The 19,818-nt window shown below is 42.8% G+C and overlaps 1 protein-coding gene across 1 annotated transcript in view; it reads left to right on the top strand.

The window, feature by feature from the left end:
• LOC128702769 (G-protein coupled receptor GRL101) overlaps positions 1 to 10,285 on the top strand; it is a 208,386-nt gene extending 198,101 nt beyond the window's left edge. Inside the window, exons 27-28 of the mRNA XM_070101807.1 lie at positions 8,939 to 9,128; positions 9,653 to 10,285. Coding sequence (XP_069957908.1) covers positions 8,939 to 9,128; positions 9,653 to 9,809 — 347 coding nt within the window. The 3' untranslated portion in view covers positions 9,810 to 10,285. The remainder of the gene's footprint in view (positions 1 to 8,938; positions 9,129 to 9,652) is intronic.
• The last annotated feature ends 9,533 nt before the right edge of the window (positions 10,286 to 19,818 follow it).

Raw genomic sequence — 19,818 nt, 5'->3', positions numbered from 1 at the left:
CTAACAGAATGTGGCTAACAGATACTGGAACCTGACAATTCTCAGAGCAACAGGGCGCCTCTCCATGAGATACCAATGAGTAAGACGAGTGTGGCCAATGCGAAAACGGGAGAGAGTAGTCTCCCAACCTCGACACTGATGACAAGACAGCCAGTAACCTATACTCGGTTTAATAGAATGAAGTTTGTTATTGAGCAGATCAGACCAACATTGTTGCCAACAGGCATGAAAGTGGGTAGCTATTACAGCAAAATAACTCGTGAATGGAACACCTCTATATGAAACTGGAAGGTCATGTACTGCTGACTGCGCAGCAGTGTCTGCCTGTTCATTACCCTGTATGTCAACATGACTAGGGACTCAACAAAAAACAGTATCTTTATGCTTGGTAAAGATATGGCGTAACCAAAGTTGGATACGGAGAACTAGGAGATGAGGTATATCAAATTTTCGTATAGCCTGTAAAGCTATAAGGGAGTTTGAAACAACCACAAATGATGACACAGGCATAGATGCAATATGGATAAGTGCTGCAAGAATGGCATATAATTCAGCAGTAAAAATGCTAGCTGAGGATAGTAAATGCCCTCGCATGACACCGTCCAGAAACTGCTGCAAATCCAACGCTGTCAGAAGACTTAGAGCCATCTGTGTACTCAGCAATAGCATGAGAATGAGAGCAGAAGTGGTCAAAGAAGAGAGCGGGAAGCTATCGTAGGCAGTTGGGTTTTTGTGCAAGGGAGTGAGAAAGAACAGATTCGAACAGCTGGAACTTCCCAGGGGGCTAGGGAAAAGTGAGATGCTACATGAACATAGAAAGGTGGTACCTGAAGGGAAGACGAGCAAATGTGGGCGAAGAGAAAAGGGACGGAGCAAACAGGGGCGATGAACAAATAATGTCTACTAACATCGGTGACTATTCTATATATGGAAGGATTGCGGAGATCATGAGAACGAACATAGTAGCAAAGACATTGGGCATCACAGCGATCGGACAAGGATGGAATATTCGCTTTTGCATAGAGGCTCTGAACAGGGGAAGAGCAAAAAGCACCAAGGCATAAATGTAATCCCTAGTGATGGATGGGATTAAGGCTAGAGTGAGTAGCAGGAGAGGCCGCTGATTAGATCTGGTCACCATAATCGACTTTCGATAAAATGAGGGTGGAATGTAGGCAAAGGAGAGTTCGACGATCAGCTCCCCATGAAAGATGAGCAAAAGTTTAAAGGTTCAGCCGGCTGTGACAAGTTGCCTTCAGAGAGGTAATATGAGGTTTCCAGGATAGCCTATGGTCAAAGAGAACGCCTAGAAACCTGACCGTATCACGTTCAGGGATATGGGAGCCATAGAGGTACAAAGGATGATCGGAGATGACAGAGTGTCTAGTGAAAGTAATTTGGCGAGTTTTAGTACTGGGAAATTTAAACCCATACGTGGTGGCCCAATTAGAAACATGGTTGACTGCATGCTGAAGAGAACCTGTAATGAGGTGACAGCGCCTGCACAAGCAATAGCGAAGTCATCAACATAGTGATGACCAAATATTGGATGGAAGAAGAGAGGCCAAATCATTTATAGCAAGGAGAAAAAGTGTTGTGCTCAGAACACATCCCTGGGGGACACCTTGAGCTTGGGCAAAATCCGGGGAGAACATATTAACCCCAGCACGGAAATGTCTGTCAGTTAAGAAGTTCTTAAGGAAGGATGATAGATTGCCTCGGAGGCCTAAGGAGTGGGCTTGGGCCAAAATATTATACCTCCAAGTTGTCATATGCCTTCTCCAGGTCAAAAAATATGGCAATAACCGAGTGGTTATTTGCAAAGGCATTACGAACATACGTATCAAAGCGTGGTAAAGGGTCTATGGTAGAACGGCTTTTAAGAAAGCCATATTGACTAGTGGAGAGACTGTTGTGTGTCTCTAAATACCACATTAAACGTCGATTTACCAGACATTCCATCACTTTGCAAACTGCACTGGTAAGAGCAGTGGGACGATAGTGGGAGGCATCATGTCCTGTAGTACCCGGTTTGCGGAAAGGGAGAAAAATGGCAGATTTCCACAGCTGGGGAAGAACTCCTTGTGACTAAATAAGATTGAAGAGTTGTAAGAGGACTGCAAGGGCTGATTGATGTAAATGTTGTAACATCCGAATATGAATGTCGTCAAGCCGAGCTGCCGGTGATTGGCAAGCTGAGAATGCCGCCTCCAGTTACTGAAGTGTAAAAGGCACTTTATAAGATTCTTCTTTGAGAGAAAGTCTAAGGGTGCTAACTCTGACAGATTCTGAGGAAAGAAACGAGGGGCATAGATGGAGCCCTTGAGAAATACAGACAAGATGATTACCAATTTCAATGGCAACGTCGAGAGGGTTTGCTATATCAACACCGGAAACCTGCAGAACAGGAGCCGGGCCAGGAGAGCATTTACCGCTCGGTTTCCGTACTTTTTTCCAGATTGCACTCATAGAGAAAGCAGAGGTGATAATGGAAACATAATCTCGCCACCATGTGCGTTTAGCATCACGGATGACACAGCAAGAGACCACACACTTCTGCTTAAAATCAAGAAGTCTCTCAGTGGTGCTACTGTACCGGTTACTGCCCCACACAGCAAGTTTCAAACGTACTGCCCAAGCGCAAGCAGAAGACCACCAAGGCACGCACTTCTGAGAATGCCTGCCCGAGGTTTGGGGTATAGAATGAGAAACTGTGGTATGATGGTATGGAATATCAGTGCATAGAAGGGCACTTTCATTAAAAGTCCCATCAGAAAAAGGATCCGAATAATACAATAAATTATAGCCTGAGATGGGAGAGATAACAGTGGAGTGTAATTTTGGTTCTTGTAAGCAAACAATAACAGGGATAAACTGAGAGAGCAACATCTGAAGCTCACCTCGATTACCCGTGAGGCCACGGATATTCCACTGCAAATAGGCCATGATTGGCAACAAAGATATCAGAAATCCGCAGTAAGGGTGTCGACGGACTAGAGGGGTTAGAAAAGTCCACATGTGGCGGCAGCAGAAAACGTTCAAGTAGCGAAGGAATGGAGCGCTGCGAAGAAAGGAGTTGCGCAGATTGAGGTGAGAAAAGAGAAGGAACAGGAGGTGGATCAGTATCTATTGATGGTTTAATCTCTACAATATATTCTGAGATAGGTTCAAGTGTTTCGGAATTCAAAGACGTTGTATGGGAGACAATATTGGAGATGGAAGGAGGAGGGTGGGTAAAGATAGGGACAGTATTGGACTGCACCAAAGCTGGGGGGAGCGCGAAAGGGTGGAGGGAACTGGAGAATGTAATAAAGTTGGTAGAATTACCAACAAAATGTAAAGTAAATGGACACAAGTGCAACTAATGTGATATTTTTATTGTGGCAATGTTTTGCTCTCCAGGAGCTTTGTCAAGCTGGCTTGACAAACTATCCATCCAAGGGTGATGGACAGTTGCATATGTGTCTTACTTAACAACCTGTCGGTATTGTATACCATTTTGAAGTTCATCCTGCTACATAAACAGAGGATGGGAGTTCTCGGCTGTCGAAAGTTAATCGAGCAACATTGCAAGGGCATCATCTCTGCCTGTGGGCAGGAAGAACATAAGTATTTACTTTGAGGATTGGGAGATCTTGGAGTTCCAGCTGTTCGAGAATGTCATTGCCTTACGTCTGGAAATTGTTGGACTATGGTATGGGGCAGAATGACAGTACCACTACAAGAATTGAGGGAATGATGTTTTTCGATAGTGACAGGAATAGTATCGATATGTGAAAGAAGAGAAAGATCATGAGCTTGGGTAGCATTCTGGACAGTGATGATGTGTGTATCGCTCTTGAGAGTGTGAAAGGAAAAATATCTACCAACATGGCGTAGGAGTGCCTTGCCAATACTATGGTCAGAAAGACAGACAATAGAGGAAGTTGGTCATAAAATAAAGAATTTAGTCCATTGTGCATTCCAAAACTGAGCGTGGAAAGGGAGTGCATGATGTGTTAGTCTTTTCTGAGTAGAACGAGAAGGTGGCCAAGAAGTATCATCAGGCAAATGTCGTTGGAATTTAGGAGTGAGACCAGAGTTGGTCCGACGTAGGATGGGCTGGCGATTTGGAAGCATGGCCAAAGGAGAGCGGAGGTCAGACAAATCGAAGGAGTCAGTCGAAACCCCAGTACCTGAAGCGGGTGATGAAACAGCACCAGCAAGAGGTACAGGGGCATTAGAAGTGTCTGAAGAGTGGTCAAAAAATAAGGCAGGGTCAGAACAGGGTGCAGTAACAAGAAGGGGCATGGGGGTAGCAGGATCATGGATTGGGTCCTCCATGGTTAGGTTTACCTGGAGTTTACCTGGAGAGAGTTTCGGGGGTCAATGCCCCCGCGGCCCGGTCTGTGACCAGGCCTCCTGGTGGATCAGCGCCTGATCAACCAGGCTGTTGCTGCTGGCTGCACGCAAACCAACGTACGAGCCACAGCCCGGCTGATCAGGAACTGACTTTAGGTGCTTGTCCAGTGCCAGCTTGAAGACTGCCAGGGGTCTGTTGGTAATCCCCCTTATGTGTGCTGGGAGGCAGTTGAACAGTCTCGGGCCCCTGACACTTATTGTATGGTCTCTTAACGTGCTAATGACACCCCTGCTTTTCATTGGGGGGATGGTGCATCGTCTGCCAAGTCTTTTGCTTTCGTAGTGAGTGATTTTCGTGTGCAAGTTCGGTACTAGTCCCTCTAGGATTTTCCAGGTGTATATAATCATGTATCTCTCCCTCCTGCGTTCCAGGGAATACAGGTTTAGAAACCTCAAGCGCTCCCAGTAATTGAGGTGTTTTATCTCCGTTATGCGCGCCGTGAAAGTTCTCTGTACATTTTCTAGGTCGGCAATTTCACCTGCCTTGAAAGGTGCTGTTAGAGTGCAGCAATATTCCAGCCTACATAGAACAAGTGACCTGAAGAGTGTCATCATGGGCTTGGCCTCCCTAGTTTTGAAGGTTCTCATTATCCATCCTGTCATTTTTCTAGCAGATGCGATTGATACAATGTTATGGTCCTTGAAGGTGAGATCCTCCGACATAATCACTCCCAGGTCTTTGACGTTGGTGTTTCGCTCTATTTTGTGGCCAGAATTTGTTTTGTACTCTGATGAAGATTTAATTTCCTCATGTTTACCATATCTGAGTAATTGAAATTTCTCATCGTTGAACTTCATATTGTTTTCTGCAGCCCACTGAAAGATTTGGTTGATGTCCGCCTGGAGCCTTGCAGTGTCTGCAATGGAAGACACTGTCATGCAGATTCGGGTGTCATCTGCAAAGGAAGACACGGTGCTGTGGTTGACATCCTTGTCTATGTCGGATATGAGGATGAGGAACAAGATGGGAGCTAGTACTGTGCCTTGTGGAACAGAGCTTTTCACCGTAGCTGCCTCGGACTTTACTCTGTTGACGACTACTCTCTGTGTTCTGTTAGTGAGGAAATTATAGATCCATCGACCGACTTTTCCTGTTATTCCTTTAGCGCGCATTTTGTGCGCTATTACGCCATGGTCACACTTGTCGAAGGCTTTTGCAAAGTCTGTATATATTACATCTGCATTCTTTTTGTCTTCTAGTGCATTTAGGACCTTGTCGTAGTGATCCAGTAGTTGAGACAGACAGGAGCGACCTGTTCTAAACCCATGTTGCCCTGGGTTGTGTAACTGATGGGTTTCTAGATGGGTGGTGATCTTGCTTCTTAGAACCCTTTCAAAGATTTTTATGATATGGGATGTTAATGCTATTGGTCTGTAGTTCTTTGCTGTTGCTTTACTGCCCCCTTTGTGGAGTGGGGCTATGTCTGTTGTTTTTAGTAACTGAGGGACGACCCCCGTGTCCATGCTCCCTCTCCATAGGATGGAAAAGGCTCGTGATAGGGGCTTCTTGCAGTTCTTGATGAACACAGAGTTCCACGAGTCTGGCCCTGGGGCAGAGTGCATGGGCATGTCATTTATCGCCTGTTCGAAGTCATTTGGCGTCAGGATAACATCGGATAGGCTTGTGTTAATCAAATTTTGTGGCTCTCATAAAAAATTCATTTTGATCTTCGACTCTCAGTCTGGTTAGCGGCTTGCTGAAAACTGAGTCATATTGGGACTTGAGTAGCTCACTCATTTCCTTGCTGTCATCTGTGTAGGACCCATCTTGTTTAAGTAGGGGCCCAATACTGGGCGTTGTTCTCGATTTTGATTTGGCATAGGAGAAGAAATACTTTGGGTTTCTTTCGATTTCATTTATAGCTTTTAGTTCTTCCCGCGATTCCTGACTCCTAAAGGATTCTTTTAGCTTAAGTTCGATGCTTGCTATTTCTCTGACCAGTGTCTCCCTGCGCATTTCAGATATATTGACCTCTTTTAGCCGCTCTGTTATTCTTTTCCGTCGCCTGTAAAGGGAGCGCCTGTCTCTTTCTATTTTACATCTACTCCTCCTTTTTCTTAGAGGAATAAGCCTTGTGCATACATCGAGTGCCACCGAGTTAATCTGTTCTAGGCATAAGTTTGGGTCTGTGTTGCTTAGTATATCTTCCCAGCTTATATCGGTTAGGACTTGGTTTACTTGGTCCCACTTTGTTTTTGTTATTGAAGTTGAATTTGGTGAATGCTCCCTCGTGACTAGTCTCATTTTGTCGGTCTGGGGCTCCTCGCATACATGTCTGAACCTCAATTATGTTGTGATCTGAGTATATTGTTTTTGATATGGTGACATTTCTTATCAGATCATCATTGTTAGTGAATATGAGGTCTAGTGTATTCTCCAGTCTAGTAGGCTCTATTATTTGCTGGTTTAAATTGAATTTTGTGCAGAGATTTAAAAGCTCGTGTGAGTGTGAGTTTTCATCAGAGCTGCCTCCTGGTGTTATTACTGCAACAATATTATTTGCTATATTCCTCCATTTTAGGTGCCTTAAGTTGAAATCCCCCAGGAGCAAGATGTTGGGTGCAGGAGCTGGAAGATTTTCCAGACAGTGGTCAATTTTTAACAGCTGTTCCTGGAATTGCTGGGATGTTGCATCCGGAGGCTTGTAGACTACCACAATGACTAGGTTTTGGTTCTCGACCTTTACTGCTTAAACTTCCACTACATCATTTGAGGCATTAAGCAGTTCTGTGCAAACAAGTGACTCTGCAATGTACAGGCCAACCCCCCCCCTTTTGCCTGTTCACTCTGTCACATCTGTATAGGTTGTAACCTGGGATCCATATTTCATTGTCCAAGTGATCCTTTATGTGGGTCTCAGTGAAAGCCGCGAACATTGCCTTTGCCTCTGCAAGCAGTCCACGGATGAAAGGTATTTTGTTGTTTGTTGCTGGCTTTAGACCCTGTATATTTGCAAAGAAGAATGTTATCGGACTGGTGGTATTGTTGGTACTGGGGGGGGGGGATTTTTTTTCCGGCATTAGTATCTGTATCTGTTGGTTTGGAGTGGAGGCCATCGACTGTGGTTCCACTCCAGGAATGACTGGATTTGGTGTACGATTTCTGCCATTTCCTGCCAGTTTTTTTTCCTTCCTGGCACTAAAAAACCTCTCCCTCTTGAGTGGCTGTGGCTACCCAGGTTTTCCCATGGCCTGGATGTTTTGTATCTTTTTGTCCCCTTTAGATGGTATGCCTGGCAATTTAAGTTATAGCACAGTCTTTCCTGTACTGAAGAGGTACACATTTCAGGGTGAAAAAGCTTACAGGAAGGGAGTTTGCATTTTCCTGTTGTCATATGGGCATGGCATTTTCTAGGGTGGTCATAGTTGCACGTCCCATCTGTTTTTCCAGATTTCCCATGACAGCAGATACCAAGTGCATAGTATGTGCACAGGCTTGGTTTCCGCTTGCCTTGGGTTTCTGTGACTGTATTCCCTGTTGGTGCATGTTTCCCTGTCTTACTTCTATCCTCCCTAGCACCAACAATGGAGCTCCCACCAGTTGTTTTTGGTAATTTATCCTCACTATTGCTATTGGAGTCCTCTTGTTTCTTTTTGTTTTTAAGAAAAAAAAAGAAAGTAAAGAAAAAAAATAAAGGGGGGGGGAGCAGGGAGGAATAGTTCCTAGGGGGAATGAAAGGACCGGAAATCTCCCTCTGCACCCAAGAGGACCTCAGCACCACAAGTAGTGCAGATGCAGCATGGAACCCGTGCCAAACCCTACCCTTCATGCCAGTAAATCAGCAGTCTGCGATAGCAACCTCACATCTGCCGAGCTACCTCAGTGGACAAGAGAGAGGGCGGCCGGATATCCACCACAAAGCATACCTCCTTCAGCCATCACCCCTGGAATCTGAAAGGTGGCCTCCAGAGATACACTCGTCACCCAAAAGACACCCAAAGCCACCCCCCAGGAGACTGGAGAGGGATCGGGACATCCCCAGGCGATTCAGATTCCACGGCAAACTACACCACCGCCAAGAACTTCAATGGAATGGGATGGACCCCGGTACCCTTCTCCCTACCTAGGAACTAGTATGCCTGTGGAAAGAATCCCAAAGGCCAAAAAGAGGAAGGAAATAAGGGAGGGATGGGGAGGAGGAGGAGGACAGGAAAAAGGGAGGATGGGATAGGGAAGGGGGGATTGGGGAGTAATTAGGTTCGGTCTGAGGAAGGAGACCAACAGGTCTAATTCCTCAGACCAAGAGCCTCTTCACTACACCAAGGAGCCCCCCTTGAAGAGGACCACATGGAGAAGACCCAGGCCAGGTCCTGGCGAATCTACCTGCACCTGTGTACCTGAACCACTGCTCCAATTTCTTGAATCAAGCCTGAATTCCAACCATTCACCCAGACGTTGTATGATCCCAATGGGTTTAGTGCTCCAACACGACTGTATTAATGTAGACTGGTCTAATGTTAGGTTATCCTTCCTTTCCTAATCAGTTATTGTGAAAAATATCATATCTTAATAAGCCCCCTATGCCTTCTATACCAGCAGCAGCGAGTCTTACTGGGGAGGCTGCGGTGGTAGTCAAGTCTGGTGATGTTACTGCCACTATATTCATGTCCGTCACCAACCACGACAATCACCAGCCAGGCTACTTACCTGCTTCTAACACTACCAATATTCTGAACTTCACTCACGAGAGCCCGTGTCAGCACAAGATGGAAAGCAATATGACAATGTAAGTATGTCGATTACTTGTTGGTTGAGATTTCCAAAGGACGGCATTATATTCATTCATAGCGGTCTTACAGCATTTGGGGAAATGGGAGGTGGTCATGTTTTAGTTAATGAAAAGAAAGAGTACTCCAATTAATTTTTTAATGACGGGAAAATGCTAAACACAAAAAGTCATATAGCACCTGAGAAATGGGAGGATAAATCCAGTTCCATGACTTAGTCCCTCACTGGCATCAAGGAACCTCTGAGGGTCCTCCAGCCCATTGAATCAAAAGCCCTTCAACAACATTATAGTACCATCCTTGTTCAGTAAAGAATATATTCTACAATGAAATTTACAACTGACAATCAGTATTTATTTAGGATTCATTATATAATTTTATAATTGTAAAAATACGAAGCACTGAATAACAGGTAGCGCTTGTGGTTTAGCGTTTCTTTTTTATTATAATACTCATTATTATTATTATTATTATTATTATTATTATTATTATTATAATTATTAACAGGTTCGACATTATACAGGTGTGGAGTAAACAGTGTAGAGGAGGGCTCGAGTTTGTTGCCACTAGGAGGAGAGATTATCCCGCTTAGTGACCTGACTTCTCCAGGACCAGAAGTCCTTGTTCTTCACTCCTCTCGCAGAAAGCCACCAAGACAACGTCCAGACCTCTACGACTGAGGGATGTTATAATGCAAGTCATATCCCACACAAACCTATGCAGGAATACTAGCCATTGTATCAAATATACTATTGCAGATTTTCAATAATTCCATAATATTGTTTCTTACGACCTGGCCTCGCTTGAACTCGGAGAACAGACTGAAGGTCAAGGGAGCAGAGATGTACATTGTATCAGTGGTTTTCTTATTCAACATTTTAAATAATTCGCCTGAGAATAGTCTTTAATTAATTTATAAGTGTTATCAGTATTCATGTCTTAGAAATATCTCTAAGTGTCTGCAGCATTTGTGTTGTATGCAAATGTTAGCCTTCAGTCACTGCTGTTTTGTTAAATTTACTAAACCATAAGTCAAGATTTTTAACAGTTATCAACAGTCACACTATAAATGAACTGTATGTACACCGAGAGATGTTTATCTCTGCGTTTATAAACCGAGTTTAACCCTTAAAATAGGTATTAAAGTTATCATTCACTTGTGGTATCCAGTTGACATAAACTCGTAATGGTCATCGTGTAATACATAAGCTTTAAATCAAGTTAACCAGCCAAATAATACGATCGTACATGTATCATATGAATAATATATCAGGTTTTCACTAATGGCGCAATGTATCAAGTACGGATGGAAAGCCATTTATTGGCTTTCCATTAAGATCTCTCTCTCAGTGGAGAGCAAAGCCTGGCAAGGCATAGAAGGTGAATAATAAATTAGCAATGTCCCGATAAAATGTGAACACTATCAAGAGCTCTTGAAACATAACATAAACTTGGCAATGATTCGAGAGAGGTACAGGGCGCCCATCAATGTTTATTATTATTATTATTATTATTCACGAAATCATAATAAAATGATTGTACAAATCATGGAGCGGTAAGACTCAAACCCACGGGTTCAAACCCCACCCGTTCTGTGATTTATTCTAATTTTAATTATAAAATATCAAAATAATGTGGACACCTGTCAATATATTGAGCAACCCACGGGTAGACAGTGTAAAAAAAGTTGTGTTGACAGCTGAAGGTCTCAGAAGAAGGTCGCAGCATATTGTCTTAATATTTCTGTCTACATGCGAGTTTTTCAGAGTTTCTCGTATCATTAATATTGTTTATTCATTTGGGAAAGCGCTAAACCCATAAGAATCAAACAGTGCCTGAAGAATAGGAGGTACAGTTTTAATCCTAAATTTTACCTCACAGCTATAAAAAAGATAATCATGCACTTGTCTTATCTGGTGCCTATGTAAGGATGAAAAGGCGTCTTCATGCTGGTGAGAGGTTCATCATCCAGTGTATTTGAGCTACCCTCCCTTCCTTACCTCAACCCCGTTACCTCCCACTCTCCAGACGCTGTATTTTTCTTACAGGTTTAGTGCTTCCTCTGGAATAAAATTTGGTCTTTATTGAAATTTATGTACAGTAGACCGTCATTTAACACTGTAGTTACGTTCCTGAAAACACCGTGTTAGGTAAAACCGTGTTAGGTAAAACCGTGTTAGATGAACTGAAGAACTTATGGGAAAAAATAGGGTACGTTCCTGAGAGCCCCAAAAAAGCCAAAACAACTTTCTTTAGGCCTCCACATTTTACAAAAATAAAAGTGAATATGTAATCATAGTTCATTATGATGATGTATTAAGTTGTTTTCACTGCTTAAGACTACAAATGTAACAGAAATAACAATATTTCTTATCTTAAATTGTGGGTGCTGGTGTTTGTGAATGATTGTGAAGAGAGTGGAGTTATGCTGTGACCCTACTGGGCTGAGGTGGATGGTAGAAGTTCTGGTACTGAAGTTGATGGCTGTACTGGAGCCTAACTTGGTCATTAAGTAAGTCAGTCAAGTTCAGTAAGTCAGTCAAGTTCAGTAAGTCAGTCAAGTTCAGTAAGTCAGTCAAGTTCAGTAAGTCAGTCAAGTTCAGTAAGTCAGTCAAGTTCAGTAAGTCAGTCAAGTTCAGTAAGTCAGTCAAGTTCAGTAAGTCAGTCAAGTTCAGTAAGTCAGTCAAGTTCAGTAAGTCAGTCAAGTTCAGTAAGTCAGTCAAGTTCAGTAAGTCAGTCAAGTTCAGTAAGTCAGTCATTGATTCAGTAAGTCATTGATTCAGTAAGTCATTGATTCAGTAAGTCATTGATTCAGTAAGTCATTGATTCAGTAAGTCATTGATTCAGTAAGTCATTGATTCAGTAAGTCATTGATTCAGTAAGTCATTGATTCAGTAAGTCATTGATTCAGTAAGTCATTGATTCAGTAAGTCATTGATTCAGTAAGTCATTGATTCAGTAAGTCATTGATTCAGTAAGTCATTGATTCAGTAAGTCATTGATTCAGTAAGTCATTGATTCAGTAAGTCATTGATTCAGTAAGTCATTGATTCAGTAAGTCAGTCAGTCTAATATCTTTGTTTCCTTCGTTAATTCTAAGACTTAATTAAATGCTTACACCTTTTCTTGCCACTTTGAGCAACACTGGTATGCCTTCTGGGTGTCATGATTGCTTGGCAGATACAAAATATAGCAATTCAAAGATCAAAACACAATTCTGAACTGAAGTTGATGGCTGTACTGGAGCCTAACTTGGTCATTAAGTAAGTCAGTCAAGTTCAGTAAGTCAGGCAAATCATTCAGTAAGTCATTCGTTCAGTAAGTCATTCGTTCAGTAAGTCATTCGTTCAGTAAGTCATTCGTTCAGTAAGTCATTCGTTCAGAAAGTCATTCGTTCAGAAAGTCATTCGTTCAGAAAGTCATTCGTTCAGAAAGTCATTCGTTCAGAAAGTCATTCGTTCAGAAAGTCATTCGTTCAGAAAGTCGTTCGTTCAGAAAGTCGTTCGTTCAGAAAGTCGTTCGTTCAGAAAGTCGTTCGTTCAGAAAGTCGTTCGTTCAGAAAGTCGTTCGTTCAGAAAGTCGTTCGTTCAGAAAGTCGTTCGTTCAGAAAGTCGTTCGTTCAGAAAGTCGTTCGTTCAGAAAGTCGTTCGTTCAGAAAGTCGTTCGTTCAGAAAGTCGTTCGTTCAGAAAGTCGTTCGTTCAGAAAGTCGTTCGTTCAGAAAGTCGTTCGTTCAGAAAGTCGTTCGTTCAGAAAGTCGTTCGTTCAGAAAGTCGTTCGTTCAGAAAGTCGTTCGTTCAGAAAGTCGTTCGTTCAGAAAGTCGTTCGTTCAGAAAGTCGTTCGTTCAGAAAGTCGTTCGTTCAGAAAGTCGTTCGTTCAGAAAGTCGTTCGTTCAGAAAGTCGTTCGTTCAGAAAGTCGTTCGTTCAGAAAGTCGTTCGTTCAGAAAGTCGTTCGTTCAGAAAGTCGTTCGTTCAGAAAGTCGTTCGTTCAGAAAGTCGTTCGTTCAGAAAGTCGTTCGTTCAGAAAGTCGTTCGTTCAGAAAGTCGTTCGTTCAGAAAGTCGTTCGTTCAGAAAGTCGTTCGTTCAGAAAGTCGTTCGTTCAGAAAGTCGTTCGTTCAGAAAGTCGTTCGTTCAGAAAGTCGTTCGTTCAGAAAGTCGTTCGTTCAGAAAGTCGTTCGTTCAGAAAGTCGTTCGTTCAGAAAGTCGTTCGTTCAGAAAGTCGTTCGTTCAGAAAGTCGTTCGTTCAGAAAGTCGTTCGTTCAGAAAGTCGTTCGTTCAGAAAGTCGTTCGTTCAGAAAGTCGTTCGTTCAGAAAGTCGTTCGTTCAGAAAGTCGTTCGTTCAGAAAGTCGTTCGTTCAGAAAGTCGTTCGTTCAGAAAGTCGTTCGTTCAGAAAGTCGTTCGTTCAGAAAGTCGTTCGTTCAGAAAGTCGTTCGTTCAGAAAGTCGTTCGTTCAGAAAGTCGTTCGTTCAGAAAGTCGTTCGTTCAGAAAGTCGTTCGTTCAGAAAGTCGTTCGTTCAGAAAGTCGTTCGTTCAGAAAGTCGTTCGTTCAGAAAGTCGTTCGTTCAGAAAGTCGTTCGTTCAGAAAGTCGTTCGTTCAGAAAGTCGTTCGTTCAGAAAGTCGTTCGTTCAGAAAGTCGTTCGTTCAGAAAGTCGTTCGTTCAGAAAGTCGTTCGTTCAGAAAGTCGTTCGTTCAGAAAGTCGTTCGTTCAGAAAGTCGTTCGTTCAGAAAGTCGTTCGTTCAGAAAGTCGTTCGTTCAGAAAGTCGTTCGTTCAGAAAGTCGTTCGTTCAGAAAGTCGTTCGTTCAGAAAGTCGTTCGTTCAGAAAGTCGTTCGTTCAGAAAGTCGTTCGTTCAGTAAGTCGTTCGTTCAGTAAGTCGTTCGTTCAGTAAGTCGTTCGTTCAGTAAGTCGTTCGTTCAGTAAGTCGTTCGTTCAGTAAGTCGTTCGTTCAGTAAGTCGTTCGTTCAGTAAGTCGTTCGTTCAGTAAGTCGTTCGTTCAGTAAGTCGTTCGTTCAGTAAGTCGTTCGTTCAGTAAGTCGTTCGTTCAGTAAGTCGTTCGTTCAGTAAGTCGTTCGTTCAGTAAGTCGTTCGTTCAGTAAGTCGTTCGTTCAGTAAGTCGTTCGTTCAGTAAGTCGTTCGTTCAGTAAGTCGTTCGTTCAGTAAGTCGTTCGTTCAGTAAGTCGTTCGTTCAGTAAGTCGTTCGTTCAGTAAGTCGTTCGTTCAGTAAGTCGTTCGTTCAGTAAGTCGTTCGTTCAGTAAGTCGTTCGTTCAGTAAGTCGTTCGTTCAGTAAGTCGTTCGTTCAGTAAGTCGTTCGTTCAGTAAGTCGTTCGTTCAGTAAGTCGTTCGTTCAGTAAGTCGTTCGTTCAGTAAGTCGTTCGTTCAGTAAGTCGTTCGTTCAGTAAGTCGTTCGTTCAGTAAGTCGTTCGTTCAGTAAGTCGTTCGTTCAGTAAGTCGTTCGTTCAGTAAGTCGTTCGTTCAGTAAGTCGTTCGTTCAGTAAGTCGTTCGTTCAGTAAGTCGTTCGTTCAGTAAGTCGTTCGTTCAGTAAGTCGTTCGTTCAGTAAGTCGTTCGTTCAGTAAGTCGTTCGTTCAGTAAGTCGTTCGTTCAGTAAGTCGTTCGTTCAGTAAGTCGTTCGTTCAGTAAGTCGTTCGTTCAGTAAGTCGTTCGTTCAGTAAGTCACTCGTTCAGTCATGTCATGTCATGTCATTCAGTCATGTCATGTCATGTCATTCATTCAGTCATGTCATTCATTCAGTCATGTCATTCATTCAGTCATGTCATTCATTCAGTCATGTCATGTCATGTCATTCATTCAGTCATGTCATGTCATGTCATTCATTCAGTCATGTCATGTCATTCATTCAGTCATGTCATGTCATTCAGTCATGTCATTCAGTCATGTCATTCATTCAGTCATGTCATGTCATTCAGTCATGTCATGTCATTTCATTCAGTCATGTCATTCATTCAGTCATGTCATTCATTCAGTCATGTCATTCAGTCAGTCATGTCATTCAGTAAGTCATGTCATTCAGTAAGTCATGTCATTCAGTAAGTCAGTCAGTCTAATATCTTTGTTTCCTTCGTTAATTCTAAGACTTAATTAAATGCTTACACCTTTTCTTGCCACTTTGAGCAACACTGGTATGCCTTCTGGGTGTCATGATTGCTTGGCAGATACAAAATATAGCAATTCAAAGATCAAAACACAATTCACAATCACAAGCTTGTAGCAGAGAAGTTGGACTGGACACGTATGAAGTACAAATGATTTGATGGTGGGATGGTGTCGGGGGATGGCTGGAGACGGTGGGAGGTCTCCCCAGCTAAACCACAAGAAGGCGGCCGCTTGAGGAAAAGGGATTTTTTTTTTTTCCTTCCTGCAAACTGAACCATGTTAAATTCATCATACCACGTGTTACATAAAATTGTGAAGCAATTCTTCAATCGTGCTATACCCAAATCGTGCCAAATAAACTCGTGCTAAATGAGTCTACTGTAGTTTAAAAGATATTGCACACACTAAAAATTATATTAATCATCATAATCACCACCATTACTGCTGCTACTACTACTACTACTTCTACTTCTTCTATTATTTCTACTATTTCTACTACTTCTTGCCCTAATCCTGTAAGTGTGTTTGGATTCATGTAGCTTGTATATGGAATATAGAATTCAAATACAAAATCTATCACTGTTAACCAAAGTATTAATTACCTTCTTAGTCAATGTTATGTGTAATAATGACCACCTTCTCAGCTTTCATAGCTGCAGTTCTCTGCATCAAGAGCCGTTCATCAGCATCAAGGAGCCTTGATAGAGGGCGTTTCCTGGAAAAAGCTGTGTTGACCACAAAATTTGGAGCATCCATATATGTGTGTGAAATATAGAGAAATGTCAAGTTAATATATGCCAAGCCCATGATGATTCCCTTCAGATCGCTTATTCTATCTAGGCTGGAATATTGCTCCACAATAACAGCACCTTTCAAGGCAGGTGAAACTGCTGACCTGGAGAGTGTACAGAGAACCTTCAGGGTACACAAGTACGATAAAACACCTAAATTACTGGGAACGGTTGAAGTTCGTTGATTTACACTCCCTGGAATGCAGGCGGGAAAGATGCATGATAATATACATTTGGAAAATCCTAGAGGGATTGGTAAGATAAGATAAGATAAGATTTCGTTCGGATTTTTAACCCCGGAGGGTTAGCCACCCAGGATAACCCAAGAAAGTCAGTGCGTCATCGAGGACTGTCTAACTTATTTCCATTGGGGTCCTTAATCTTGTCCCCCAGGATGCGACCCACACCAGTCGACTAACACCCAGGTACCTATTTGCTGCTAGGTGAACAGGACAATAGGTGTAAGGAAACGTGTCGAAATGTTTCCACCCGCCGGGAATCGAACCCGGGCCCTCCGTGTGTGAAGCGGGAGCTTTAGCCACCAGGCCACCAGGCGTGAGTGAGTGGGTCATTGCTGACAGGGGTGGGTGACTGGGCCATTGCTAACAGAGGTGGGTGGGTGGGTCATGCAAAGTTTTATCTGCTAATTATTAAGTTGGTCTTAAATTCCATTTTCTCTATAAGGCTATAATTATTTTACGTTTTCTCTCATCTTCTTAGGTAAACTATAATATATATAATTTTTCCCCAATTCTTTAATGTTAATATTTTCATGTACCGCATTCCTGTGGGCGGTCGTATGGAAAAAAGTTTATAATTAATTAGTTTAGGGACTCCAGTTTTTTCATTGTATTTTTTTCATGTAAATACGGTTGTGTAAAGGTGGTGTTGGTGGATTTTATCTGTCGGGAAACATGATAAATTGTTTTTGACTCGGCTGTTAATCGTACTTTGTACAAACAGGAAGAAATTTCTTGGCAACCAAACCATATGTAACCTAAACCAACGATGTCTACCTAGAATCTAGACTGCCTGCACATGTCAGTCAGTCATAGCATGGACTATATGGAAAATTTTATAGGAGTGATTACTTGTACATACCTCAACATTACATGCATACGAGTAATCTCCTTGGGAGACAACGATATTGTTTACCATAGTCACCCATATAGACATGTGAGAAAACTTAACCACCTCTGGTCACTGCAGGTGGCCCCCTCGACCCTCACAATCTTATCCATATCTATCCGAGACCAGTATAAATTGGGTAGCACCCTCAAGTACGGCGCTACTAATTAATTGTGGACTGTATAGATTATATTAGTTTAACTGAATGAAGGGGGGGGGTAAGTTACACATGGATATACCCATCAAGGAAATAACACTTGTACATAATCCCACCACTTACCAGATATTCTCTGGGGGTTACTTGATGTAGCTGGATCACCCATAACCTATCCAATTACAACATACCTAACTGGCCAGTATCAGTCTGCTATAACTAGAAGGGTTACTTAACTGTGGGTGATTGATACTCCTTATTTCCTCCATTCACCATCTCATTTCGATGTCCTGCTACACCGACACGGTTCTCATTCCAGCAGGACGAGGTATCCGTTGGTTTGTCCCGGTTTAGAAGTCGTGACTCAATGAACTTCACTTTCCTGGTCACGGGAACAACGAGGTCTAACGTGTTCACTCGGAGCAAGGCGACGTATTTCACTTCACGCATTCTCTTAACTTAGCGTTATTATCATTAATTACATTACAATTCACAAGACGATTTTATGTCTCATAATTATTATACACATTAGAGATCACTCCATTAAGATCTGAGACCGATGAGTGATTAAACCAAGGGTAATTTTCCCCGGGACACAGTCCATGGTGACGCGCCAGTCACCCGGTCCTACCCTTATTCACTCATTTTACCACTTTATTACGGTGGTCCCGTAAATCACGTTCCCTCACTCTCCACCAGGAACAGTTACGACACTTCCTATTATGAAATGAGGCCTATATTAATCCTTAGGCAGCCGTGAATGCCAATTTCCTGGTTCCATGCTTTCCCAGCCTCCTCACTACATTCAAAAACACTCCCGCCTCTCGTGCCCCAGTTCGACCTATACCCCCACACGTCTGCGCATGCGCAGCGGGAACCCAGTTGGTTCCATTCAAAATACAAATACATTTTGACCCAAATCAACACATTAAACACTTATTACGCACTATGGCTTCGGAAATTAAATAATTTCCACAGACTAGTTCAAGAAGAGAGCCAAAAGGTACCAAATGAATGTAGCGACAGAAAGGGAGAATTTTTTTTTATTTTTTTTTAGCTAACACGCGTAAATATAAGTAACTCGCACATGTAAATATAAACTCATTATACCTTATTGATTTTCTGAGGTTATTCCAGGTTCTCTACACACATGCTGCTATGTATGATAATCTTTGTAACTGTATTTGTGTATACCTGCATAAGCTGGCCTGGTGGCTTAAGCTCCCGCTTCACACACGGAGGGCCCGGGTTCGATTCCCGGCGGGTGGAAACATTTCGACACGTTTCCTTACACCTGTTGTCCTGTTCACCTAGCAGTAAGTAGGTACCTGGGTGTTAGTCGACTGGTGTGGGTCGCATCCTGGGGGACAAGATTAAGGCCTTAACCCCAATGGAAATAAGACAGTCCTCGATGACGCACTGACTTTCTTGGGTTATCCTGGGTGGCTAACCCTCCGGGGTTAAAAATCCGAATGAAATCTTATCTAGGATGAGCTTCCACTGGCTTATCCTAGGTAATCTAACTATAGACTATGTATGATAATTTATGTAACTGCATTTGTGTGTACCTGTACCTATATAAGCTTATACTACTTTAAAAATTAAAATTAGTTGTTTGGCTAGTGTTTCACTAGTATTTAGTGATTTCCTTACCGTGGATGAGCATAGTCTGGAAGTTACCCAAGGGAGAGGCTTTCCACTTGCCCCCAGCTTCTCGGAGGTTCACTGCTGCCAGCATCCCAGAGGTGCACTGCTGCCAGCCTCCCGGAGGTCCATTGCTGCCAGCATCCCAGAGCTCCACTGTTGCCATCATCCCAGATTATTATTATAATCAAGGGGAAGCGCTAAACCCGGAGGATTATACAGCGCCTGGGGGGGGGGATGTGGAAGGCATTCAGGCTTAATTCGGGGAACTGGAGCACAGATCCAATTCCCTAAATCAAGAGCCCCTCACCAACATCAAGGAACCTTTCTTGAGGGGCCATCATCCCAGAGTTCCACTGAACAAGTCCTGTAGACATCTCTTCGTACCTGTTATGAAGCTCTAACAACATTCACAGGGAATCGCTAATCCCGTAGGGGCCAGGCAGCGTCTGGGGAATGGGAAGGCGATTAGGTTTGATCAGAGGAAGATGAAGGGTACCTCCAATTCCTCAGGTCACGAGCCATCAAATTCGTTAGGGGGTAATAATTTACCAGAGGAATAGAAGGTAGGCTTATAAAAATTGTTCCAGTACCTTGGATCAAGAGACCTTCAGCCGAACCTTACCGGAGAACAGTAATCATCCTAGTCATGTGACATGAACAACCTAAAAGGATTTTTTTTTTTTTTGACACGAATTTGAATGTTAGGTTTCATTATTATGTAAAACAATCACTAAAATAGAAATTGCAATCCAATACAGTGGTCAGAGGTGTCTGGGGCTAATCAGGGTGTACAGTTTGCCAGGATTGATGTAGTACAGTGGTTCCCAAACTTTTTCAGCTTGTTACCCAATT

This window comes from Cherax quadricarinatus, chromosome 79 (genome assembly GCF_038502225.1).
Source record: "Cherax quadricarinatus isolate ZL_2023a chromosome 79, ASM3850222v1, whole genome shotgun sequence".
In the NCBI taxonomy this organism is placed as follows: domain Eukaryota; kingdom Metazoa; phylum Arthropoda; class Malacostraca; order Decapoda; family Parastacidae; genus Cherax; species Cherax quadricarinatus.
This window is presented reverse-complemented; position numbering and strand designations above follow the sequence as displayed.